The following is a 12,436-nucleotide window of genomic DNA, read 5'->3' on the forward strand; positions in this document are numbered from 1 at the left end:
CAGCCGGTGGAGACTCTGCAGGTAGAGCAAACAGCACTCTGCCTGGAGACCCCCACATCCAGCCATTTCTTACTCACTCACTGGCTCGCTGGGTAGCTCCTGAATGTAGTTTCTTTGGGGTTCTCTTCCCAGGGCTCTGAGGAGAGCTTCCAGAGTTCAGGAAAGACAGAGAAGAGTAGGACAGGGCTCCCTTCAGGTGCTCAGTTTCTGGTTCGCTGGGTAGCTTCCAAATGTAGTTTCTTTGGGGTTCGCTTCCCAGGGCTCTGAGGAGAGCTTCCAGAGTTCAGGAAAGACAGAGAAGGGTAGGACAGGGCTCCCTTCTGGTGCTCAGTTCCTCAGAAGAAGCACAGCCCGGTGGAGACTCTGCAGGTAGAGCAATCAGCACTCTGCCTGGAAACCCCCACCTGCAGCCATTTCTCACTCACTCACTGGCTCGCTGGGTAGCTCCTGAATGTAGTTTCTTTGGAGTTCGCTTCCCAGGGCTCTGAGGAGAGCTTCCAGAGTTCAGGAAAGACAGAGAAGGGTAGGACAGGGCTCCCTTCCGGTGTTCAGTTCCTCAGAAGAAGCACAGCCCGGTGGAGATTCTGCAGGTATAGCAGTCAGCACTCTGCCTGGAAACCCCCACCTGCAGCCATTTCTCACTCAGTCACTGGCTCGCTGGGTAGCTCCCGAATGTAGTTTCTTTGGGGTTCGCTTCCCAGGGCTCTGAGGAGAGCTTCCAGAGTTCAGGAAAGACAGAGAAGATTAGGACAGGGCTCCCTTCCGGTGCTCAGTTTCCTCAGAAGAAGCACAGCCCGGTGTAGAGTCTGCAGGTAGAGCAATCAGCACTCTTCCTGGAAACCCCCACATGCAGCCATTTCTCACTCACTCACTGGCTCGCTGGGTAGCTTCCGAATCATAATAATTTTTTTTAACTTTTTTTTTTTTTTTTTTTGGTTTTTGGGTCACACCAGGCAGTGCTCAGGGGTTATTCCTGGCTCCAGGCTCAGAAATTGCTCCTGGCAGGCAGGGGGGACCATATGGGACGCCGGGATTTGAACCGATGACCTCCTGCATGAAAGGCAAACGCTTTACCTCCATGCTATCTCTCCGGCCCCTAAATAATAATTTTTAAGTCTAGAAGCTGTCGACCTTAGTTTTGTTAAATAATTCACAGATTCCAGAACTAGAACAAAATTGATGCAAACAGCTATGTTATCAGATACCTCTCAATATTCAAATTTCCATTCTGTAACAGAAGTACTCATAGTGAGGAAGGCATGCTCTTGGAATAGATATACTCTATAGAGTAGAAAACTCTTTTCTTGTCTTGTTCTCTGAATTCTTCAGAGAAATCATACCAAGGACTATTTCTGCATTCAGTGAGCTCAGAAAAAAGGAAAATCCTTAAGTATACCTTCTATAATAAGAATAGTATTTGATCCCACTTAATGGACAAAGTGACCAAATCACATCATTAAATGAACTCATATGTTGCATGATTTATTACTTATAAATATGTTCAGTGTAAATTCCTGATCAGAAAATGAATTTCCAAAATTACTAATTTAATATTGGTAGATAAACTTTTATTTATTTATTCATATAAAGGCTAAAGTATACCACTATCTTTATTTTAATTAATATTCAAATAATCCAGGAAGAAAGAAGATTAATCCTGTTTTCTTAGTAAAAATTAATAATATTTAAATATTTCAGAAAGGAAGAAGAGTAGTCCTGATTTCTTAGTGAAACTAGAACCAAATAAAACAATACGTTTCAGTGTGTAATTTACATACTCACCATCTATGTATAATTCCTCTCAAAGGATTTCATAAGAGAACATCATCTGAAGTTCATTTTCATAAAATCTGCATACCACTTTAAAGTATGGGAAATTTTTTTAGTACAAAGCTCATGGATTCCCCTTAATGTCAATTATCTCTCAACAGAATGTTTTAACAATTAGCTAATGCCAGCAGACATAATGTTATGAGTAAACCAGTATAAGAGAAAATTCCAGAGTGGCCATCAGCCATTTTCATTTCTCTACAATCAACCCCCTCATATTCCTGATAGCAATGGCAGGAAAATTTTTTCATCATCATGGCTATATCTGTATCAGATGCTTCTCCTTTCACATTGAAGAATCCATCCTCAGAGACTTCAATGAGATAACTTTCTGGGTTTAAGTGAAGATAGTCTGGAGCTTTCCACATCTTCCTTATGCATCTTCCATTGCTTCTGCAGAGGTGAAGACTGCAATCTTCAGCAGCTCTACTCACATTGACTATGTAGCTTCCTAAATCAGAACTGACAAATTGCTTCACTCTGGTACAGTTTCCCTAGAAATAAAGAAGAGGGGGATGTTTACTTTTAATTTCTTTCTTTTTGATTTTTTTGTTTTTGTTTCTTAAATGATAATGATAGGAAATAGCCTTAAACCTTAGTTCCAGATGGTAATCTCTTAATATCAGAGGATACACAGAGGATCCAAACCAGAAAGGGCAAGGGAAGAGACAGGAGATGAAAAAATATATCATAGGGGAAAGACAAAACTAAAATTATATATGACCCCCAGAACTAGCATGTGGTATCATGACATCTCATTTCTAAGTACCAAGATAATGGGTGTTAAAAAAGGAACAAACCCATGTTAAAAATCAAACCAAAACTTCTGTCTAATATCCAATATTCAGGCAAGTGTCCTTACTTATGATTATTAGAACAAATTTGTATTATCATATCCAATGGAATTTTTTTAATGTCAACCTGTGGTCTTCTTAGTTTTCCCTTTTATGATGCACAGATGTTAGTTTCCTTGTCTCATCTTCTGAATATATTCAAATTCAGAAAGACCTGAAAGTCTAGAGATGTCATTTATCTCATGAAGTGTTCGAATCTGATTTGTGCACTAATTTTTCTTTCTTTTTTTCCAAGATAATTAATGAAAATTTTATTATTCCTTTATCTGAAAGATTCAACTCTCTCATTGTCATACCAGGTCTGGACTAGATTCTACAAATTAATTCAAAGCATTTCTATAACACTGTTTTAATTGGTTGAAGGATACCAGAGTTTAATGAGGTAGGAAAAACAATTATAATTAAGAAATTATGTGAAGATTTTTTAAATAATTTTTATTGTGACCAAAGTGGATTACAAATCTTTCACAATAATATTTTAGATGCATAGCAGCATTGAACCCAGGGCATTCCCACCACCAGTGTTGTCTTCCCTCCAACTCTGTTCCCAGTAAGCATTCCATATCCTCCTCCTTTGTCCCCCGGGCTGCTAGTATAAGTGGTTCCCTTTGTGTCTAGTTTGTTGTAGAATGGGTATTGATTTTGTTGTCATTGGCTTTGGATTATTTTTTTTTGTTTTGTTTTGTTTTTTCTGGCCACACCCGTTTGATGCTCAGGGGTTACTGCTGGTTAAGTGCTCAGAAATTGCCCCTGGCTTGGGGGGGAACCATATGGGATGCCAGGGGATTGAACAGCAGTCGTTCCTTGGCTAGCGCTTGCAAGGCAGACACTTTACCTCTAGCGCCATGACACTGGCCCCTGGCTTTTGATTTTAAGACTGATCTTTTTTTTCTACTCAATGCTCATACAACTGTTTAGTCTTGGTACCTTCCATTTTTTCCCCTCAATTTATGAGGCAGAACAAGATGATTTAAGTTATGTGGTTCTGTTTAAAAAGAAAGTAAAAGAAAAACAAAACAAAACAAAACAAAAACAATAAAATTCCCCTCAAAAGCAAAAAACAAACAAAAAATCTGAGAGGGTTCATCTAGAGGGTTATAAATATCAATTTAAGAGAAGAAAGGGGATAAGGAAGAAAAACATCACAAAAAGACAAAAAAAATAAATAAAAATTAAGAACAAAAAAGAACAAACAAGGAAAAACCAAAACAAAACAAATACTACAATGACAAAAAAAAAATCCAAAAAGCAGCACCCCAATACAGACAACAACCAAGCAATAATCATGAGCCCAAAATAAAAGAAAAAAGAAAAAAGAAAAAAAATTGTGTTTTCTCCCCCCCCCCCATACATGCTCTTTTACTCTCCCCTAGGTCTTTGTGTGGTCTCTGGAAAGTTACTGCTCAGTAGTTGATGATTAAATCAGGTCTCTGTAACTAGAGATCTTGTTATTTGTAGTGCACTAATTTTTATGATGAAATTCAAGACGTGAATGGCATGGATTAAAGGGAAAATATCACAGCTAAAGAGTCATCAATTATTTCAGTAACTACTTAATTCTTATAAATAGGCTGATAAAATTCAAATCTATTTTCTTGTTCATAAATGAATCTCTATAGAAATAGTATGAAGTAGTGGAATTCTAAAAATTTAAGATCATGATTTTGCAAAAAATTCAACTAATAAGGGAAGAGAGAAAGTAATTAAATCATTTGTTGTCCATGCATCTGAAACCAGGTAGAGCCTTGGATTTATATATATATATTATAATTATATGAATTCATATTTGTAATATATAACATATTATATTATAATTATAATGTATTATCATATGAAATACATGATCACATATAATATATTATGTCAACATGATATATGTTAGGTATATTATTATACATACATATAATGATTCCTGAATGGACATAATTACTGAACATGTTTTCCAAAATAACAAAAATAAAATTAAATTTATTATATTCATTAAAATATCACATCACATTTCAAGGCAAAATATTTTCACTTTTTAAAATATATTATAAACATATCGATAATAATTTCATAATTAATTAATATTAAGTCATCCTATTATTTCTCAGATAATTTTTGCATAGGAGAAATGTAGTTTAATGTAGAGTAAAACTTTATGATTTTTTTCTCAAAATCAGATTAAAATCATTTTATTTTGTGTTTTTGTGCAAGATTTATGGGTCGAACTATCTGTGATTTATGTAGTCTAGTACTAGCAATTCACTATCCCCCCAAAAAATACTCAGTTAGGTTCTTTTTTAATTCTCTCTATAAATGAGAATAGTATTTTCTGCCTCTCATGTTTATAATGAATGAGCAGGTCTAAGAATAAATTTAACAGAATCCCAATCCATTGTATTTATTTAACTGGTACCAGTATGATGACTACTATCACAAACATTGTTGATATTTTTTAAATTATTTCTAGGCATCAGGCTATGAATCTAGTTTTTCAAAAAATAAACACTAGTTTAAGTCCTAATCTGGAATTGGTTTGTTAGAAAAAGCCTAAAGTCTCTGATAAAACTTTATAGAAAAATAGAGAAAATAATTTAAACAAGACTAACCTTACCTTTAAGGTAGAGACTTACCGCTGATGAAGTTAGATTCATATCTCCCCAAATAACAAAGCCTGCAGCTCCCAAGGCAGCACTTTCTCCAATCGTGCTGATTAAGTCTTGCTAGGGTGAAAATGATACCCTTCATCATTTTTTTAGAATATAAAAGAGCTCACCAGAGAAAAAGATTGAATTGAAGTTCAGTCAAGTAGGATGAAATTATTTTACTTTCTTAAGAATAAGACACATTTTGAATGAATCAAGAGTCCAAAAGTATACACTATATAGGTGATTCCAAGCAAATCCAGTCTGCAATTCAATCAAGGCCAAGGATACAGTGCTGCCCAGTGTACTGTTAGTGCCAAAATTTACCTGCGTGATCTGGCACTTCCAGGTCATCCCCAGCAATACATGACGGGGAGGAGTTTAACTGATGATGACCATGTGCAAAGCTTGATCTTAACCTCTGGATGATATCTCCATCCTTAGTTTTGGAGATTTCTACTAGGGTAACCTCAAGTTCAGTGTTCAAATTTTAGTACTATAGTCTACAAAATTACCACACAAAATATACTTTTGTGTTCTCTTAGCTGCAACACACTTTTAGGGTTCTTAAAATTTCCATCTCGGTTTACATTATACTTATGTTCTTGTATGATGTTTATTTTATACATTATCATAATATTCATAGTTATGTTTTGAACTAATTATAGTTATGCCTGTTAATTGCATTGCAATATACCAACTCCATGGTTGATCTATATTACCAGAAACTTTTGCTTTTGGTATTTTGGAGTACTTTTTGTCCTTTAGTACATCTTATAACTATTTTCACCTTTTACTTTGCTTTAAAATTATTTTGTATATTTTGTAATATTTTACTGATAGCCAGATAAATTCTTGTAAGAGTAATTCATACAAATGAGAATGTATGGGTCATATAAACTATAAAATATAGGAAAGTCTATTACAGTCCTCTGATCTGTACTGTCTTTAGTGACTTAACTTTTACAACATAATCATTACCACACATAATGCTTGTTAAGAGTAATTTATATAAATAAAAATTTAAGGGTCATATAAACTATAAAACATAAGAAAGTCTACTGGAGCACTTTGATCATGACTGTCTTTAGTGACCTAACCTTAAACACTATGAGAATAAACTTCTCAAGTACTTTTCAGTCATTACTTTCTAACCTCATCTTAGTTTGAACAGGAGGGTTGGAAAGGATTGAGAACAGAGTATTTCCCTTTATGCAAGTGAATGCTAGGGACAGAAAACTGAAGTATATCCTTGCCTTTCTCCCAAGGGTATCCTGCTTTACTAAGACTCCGGTAGCTTGACACTTTTAGAAAACTTTTCCTGAGGGCAGATCTTTTTAAGAGAAAAAAAATGGTGTTTTATGCTTTTATAAACAAGAATTATTTTCTTTTTTCTCATGAAAAAAGCAGAATCAGGTGTTTTTCCAATACTCACTGTCATAACCAACTGGATAACTAGAAGGCAAAGCTCACAAATTGTGCATACTTTTCCCATAAATAACTGGCTCCCCTGAAGATTTTTTCTTTCAAATTTTTCTCACACTGAGCCCAAAGCAATTTATCAAAAAGTTTCAGATTTTCACCTCCCACCTCCCAGTGTTTTTCGCATAGGTTTGCAACTTTGTTTTTGTCTGATTTGGTTTGTGGTCCATATCTAGAAATCTCAGGACATACCTTTGGCTCTGTTTAGGAGTATTTTTTAAAATGTAATCTGTAAATCCTATGAGAATATCTTTCCTAGGAGATCATATGCTGTGCTGAAAATTGAACAGGGATTGCCTTGTATGCAAGGTTGTCTATATGTCTACAGTGGTGTTTGCTGTATGACTTTGTAATTACCTCTCTTTCTGATGTTGATGGCAGGGCGTTTCCCTGCTTACTCTCTTTTTTCATTAATCTAAAAAAATTAATCTAAAATTTTTTTTTCAGTTTGTTCCACTGTTCACTTTCTAGGGTTGTGTAGTGTCCAACTGCCTTGACTCCAATTTAGAACATAAATTCCTGTATAATGTTTTTTAAATTAATACGTTATCAGAAAGATAGGGAAGACACAGCATTTATAATTTATACTAATGGTTTTCATGGTTCGTTGACATGCATTTAACAAGTAATAAAACTAGTGTTGATTTTGGTGAAAGCCACATCTGAGTTTACTCTCAGCACAGAGTGATAGCTCCTTTGCAAAGTGTCTTTAGTGTTATAATTAGAGAATTTATTAGGATTGAATCAAAATTTTAAGACGTCAACTTTATGTGACATAGAGAGGAAAAGGCAGTACCAAATATTGATTCAAATTTCTCTACCAAATTTGCTCACTGTTGCCTAACTTGAGAGTAATGTTCTAAATGAATCACAAAGCAACTATGGGGTCACTAAGGATAAAAGGGCGTTGCAGGTGAGTTGCTGCTGAGCACTGGAGCCATGGGAGAACATGACTTACATAAGTCATGTCACATAAAAGAGAATTAAATAGAAAAGTAGTTGCAATATGCAAAAGATACAATCTGCTAGGTTGCAGCACAATGGAGGGCTATTTGCTCTACTATGAACTTAATTTTAAATCAAAATTTTGGAAAAAGATCAAGACTTAAAAAGCAACCTATGTTCAATGTGAAGAGCTGAAGAATATCTAATGAGTTCCCTTAGCTGTTAGAAAGAATATTAGTAATTGCTCATAGAAAAATACTTAAATATACCTATCTTCAGTCATCATTTACTTTTAACTGTTCACTTATATGTAGATAGCGTAGGCAGTTTTTCATGTAAAATGAAGTATTGCTTTTTACATATTTCCCAAACTGGCTTCTGATTTTTAATATATTATCTCATATTCCTATTTCATGAACCAAGGCTTTTATACTTTTCAATAAAAGGAAACTGGTATACATATAATGCACATATATTCCTGTGCATTATTAAAATATATATACATTTTATGCATATATTATTATGACATCTAAATATATGCTCTTTATTTTTATAGCAATTCTATTAAGTGGCTAAATAGTAATAAGAAAAATAATTTACTAATTTACCTTTTATAGATTAAAAAAATTATCATTGATGTCCTTGAAATTTATAATTATTGATAAGTAATTTTGTTAATCCTAACTGTGTATATACACACAGTAAAATATAAACATCTTTAGTAAAGTTAGAGATAGATGTTGCTACAATTTATGTAAGTTTGGTACAAATCAGCAACTTGTTTTACACTTTATTATGGTAAGATTTTTACAGCACAGTAAAGTGGAAAATGAGTATACACTAATATTTTAAAATACCTGGAGAGATTGGGGCTAGAGAGATAGGGCAGAAAGTAAGGCTCTAACCTTGCACATGGCTAACGTGGGTTTAATTCCTGGCAGCTCATACTGTCTTCCTAGCATGGCTAGGAATTCCTGAACAGAGAGCCAGGAGTAAAACCTGAGTATATGCCAGTATGGCCCCAAAATATAACAGTAATAATAATGTTAATAATAACATTAATAAAATACTTGGAAATATTTTCCAGTTAGTATTTTCAGAATGATATACTGGAACTGTCAAAAGAAAAAGCAAAACTTTCTAGATGTGCTCTAAATTTTGATACTTTTTATCTCTTAACTTAAAGCATTTCTCTGTTGTTCTATTGTTTGCTAAAGTGAAAAATTAACTGAGATTTTCAGACTGTATTGAAATCATGAAGAATCTAATCAGTCTTTTTAAATGAGCACTTTGTTCCTAAATGTTCATAGTGTCTTCCAAAAGTAAAGTCACTACCTCTAAAATAAGTACTTGTTTAAACCAAATATAGAAAATACCTAGTTTCCCATTTGAAGAGGTGGTACTTAATTTTAAATTCAGAGTCAAAAACTTTTCTTTTTTTGGTTTTTGGGCCACACCCGGTGACAGTGATGCTCAGGTGTTACTACTGGCTCTGTGCTCAGAAATTGCACCTGTCTAGCGGGACCCAGGTTCTTCCTGGGTCAGCCACATGCAAGGCAAATGCCCTACCGCTGTGCTTTCTCTCCTGCCACCATGAGTCAAGACTATTTTTTTTTAATTTTAGATAAATTGTTTAAACATTTCAGACAGTACTGCTTTCTTCAGCACATTCAATCTTTAGTTACAATTTTTCTGGGTAGAGTTATTTCACAATTCTCTACTCATTACTATTGTGATAGGCATTTGTTCCTGAAAAGAGTAGATTCCACTCTATATATCTCACAGAGACCTACATACATGTCAGTATTGGACTATCACGTGGGTGATTTCTAGATTCTTCTTTGTAAACCTAAGTTCATCACATTTTTTATATTTTAATATGACCTAGAAAATTCAAATTTAGAAAATGCTACCCAAGACCAGATAAAAAATTTAACAATATATTTAAATGCATCATAAATGAAAAAGCTTGAATAAATCTTAATCTTCTCATCATTTGAAGTTTTCAAATGGTTATCTAAGTCCAAGGAGTAAAGTGTTAGTAAGTTTGATTTTAAGTTCTTTTTTCTTCAGAAGTTATTTTTTTTAAATGACTGTAGTAAAAAAGGGAGAAGGGAGAGAAAAAAAGGTGGACATTTTATTAAAGTTACCTGGATGTTTTGTGTGACGTGCATGAGTAACATATATGCTTATATGTACAGCTATTTACCTTCATATATGACTTAATATATAAATCAAGTGAAATTTCCACTTACAAGTTTTAAACAATTGTTACAAAATGTCTAGTAGTAATTTAAATAATAAATTAAAAAATAGTTTGATCCCAGGTATTCATTCCATTTGGTTCTCTGTGATTTGTGATTTGTGAACTTAGAGTTAAGAGTAACTCCTGACCAGCAGGTGTTGCCCACCCTCCAAAAAAACCTCTTGTGTCACCTTTCCAACTCTTTAGTAATGATCAGAATCAAGAATAATTTAGGTTACTACGTCAATAGTTGTCGCAGATCTTTAACACATTCTGACTCCTCTATTATGACTTTAGATAAAATTTTAATTTTTGTTAAAAACCACAAACTATTGTCACTAAGTATAGTTCTAAGTGAATGTTTCAATAAAATTAAGTATATTCAAATTGTTGTGAGTTATGCTTTATACCTTTCCAAAACTGGAATAGGAAAACACACTACTTTTAATTTGATATTTTAAATGGTGATCCCAGAAGCAGAAATATTTTGAATTGAACTTCTACCAGTATGAGTAAATGCATCATCAATTCAAAATTGACCATTGATCATTTCAATAAACTTTGTAAAATGTCAATTGAAAAGGCATTTTCAAAGCTGAAAGGTAGGAAGTCATTGTATTTGTTGATAAGACAACTAAATTCTTTCATACTTTACTTTATAAAAGAACAAAAAAGGGATCCAGAGAAATAGTACAGTGGATAGGTCACTTGCCTTACATGAAGCTAACTTGGGTTTGATCCTTGCATCCAATATGGTAACTCTGAGCAATACCAGAGTAATTCATGAGAGCAGAACTAGAAATGGCCTCTGTGCAATGCTGTATGTCAGGCTCAAACAAAACAAAGCAAAAAACAAAAACAAAAGAACTAAGAAAATATTTTAAAATTATCTAGTTTACATAAAATAAGACTATATATGATGAGTCAAAGGAAAATATGTTTCTATTTAATAGTCCATTAATTAATTGAAAATTCTTCTGATTACAATTAACAAAGAAATGTCTTATAGATATAGAGCAATATCCACCCTCCCCCTTGGCAAAGAATGTCTTACCTCAGATAAAAAAAATAAAGGTGCATCACTGTAACCTAGCCTTGTATAGACAAAAACAGGAAGAGCATAATCATGAGATGTCATGGTGGAGATCCTCATGGATTCTTGTACTCGAAACTGTGAGAAGAGTAAAATGTTTTTACTGTCCCCAAGGGATTTCCTGATTCCAATGGAAGGATATAAAGCTGCACTGTTATTCCAAAGCCAAGAAAGTTCGTTGTTCCTCAAAACTTCCTCTTCTGGGCATGAACCCGTATAATTGGGTCTATACACATTGTAATTGTGGCAATCAGGATATAAATAATAACCCCAAAGTCCCTTCGGTCGGCTCTTAATTCCCAATTTAATGGTTTCTTTCATAAAGTCTTTTGCACTTTTTTCAAAGGTTGCTTTGGCTAAATATTCAATATAAATTGCTGATACATTTTCTTGCATGTCAGAAATAAGCTGTCTTGATTTCTCTCTGTAGATATTTTTGGTGTTCCAGTTCCTGGCCCATTGAGGCCTCCAATATTCCCAGTCTATGACAGCAAGTCCACTGAAATCTTTTGCAGGTATATAATAATTAATATCTCGGTCAACTTTTTCCAAATGCAATTGCAAACTTATGTTCTGAGGAAGACCCCCATTAATGGGAACTCCTTTTGCAGTATACCATGGATAGTACCCTAATCTGTTAACATAAAATATGGTGACATTTTGTCCTCTGGCCTTAGCCCTGGGGCTTCCAATTACCTGGAACATTGTCAAATTTAGTCTTACATTATATTTTATCAAACACTGCTCTGTTGGAGCATTCCAAGCAGCTATAAAGGGTTTTCTTTGATAAATTGGAAGTCGGGCAGGCTTGAGAGGAGATATAGATTTCAGAACAAAAAATATGATCAACCATGATATAAGCTGCATTGGTTGAATAACACAAAATCTCAGTTGTCCTTCAAATAATAGTTTCATGACAGAATTAAACTATTCTATTTTCTTTTGCTTTAATACATTCCAGAATACCTGTAGAGAGATTTAATGTTCTGTTAGTAATTGTTTTGAGAGAAACAACCCAGATATTGTTTGGAGATTTAATTACTGTCATATGTTTATATTTTTAATCAAGTTTTTTTGACATTTTAAAAAGATCTACAAATAAATAGTGATTTTGAAGCAACAATGGTAATTTATTATCTCCTACTCAGATTTATTCAGTGTAATTTAACAAACCTTCATGAACTATTTGACCCAAGTTTAGAATACAAAATTTATCTTCAATAAAATTTGTAATTAAATCAAGGCAAAAAAACAGTATTTAATATTAGTTAAAAATCACTTCAAATTCTATGTATCAGACTAAAATATTTTATATTTGTCTCATTTAATCTTATAATATGTGTATGTCAAAATATGT

At 33.7% G+C, this 12,436-nt stretch overlaps 1 protein-coding gene across 1 annotated transcript; it reads right to left on the bottom strand.

Moving 5' to 3' along the window:
• Positions 1–1,937: 1,937 nt before the first annotated feature.
• HYAL4 (hyaluronidase 4) lies at positions 1,938–11,994 on the bottom strand. Its single transcript, XM_049780297.1, has 3 exons — positions 11,041–11,994; positions 5,303–5,392; positions 1,938–2,324 (listed from the first exon to the last, which is right to left on the bottom strand). The coding sequence occupies exons 1-3, from the start codon at positions 11,992–11,994 to the stop codon at positions 1,938–1,940; spliced, it is 1,431 nt and encodes a 476-aa protein (XP_049636254.1).
• Positions 11,995–12,436: the final 442 nt, after the last annotated feature.

The sequence above is a fragment of the Suncus etruscus genome, chromosome 1, assembly GCF_024139225.1.
Source record: "Suncus etruscus isolate mSunEtr1 chromosome 1, mSunEtr1.pri.cur, whole genome shotgun sequence".
NCBI classification, from domain to species: domain Eukaryota; kingdom Metazoa; phylum Chordata; class Mammalia; order Eulipotyphla; family Soricidae; genus Suncus; species Suncus etruscus.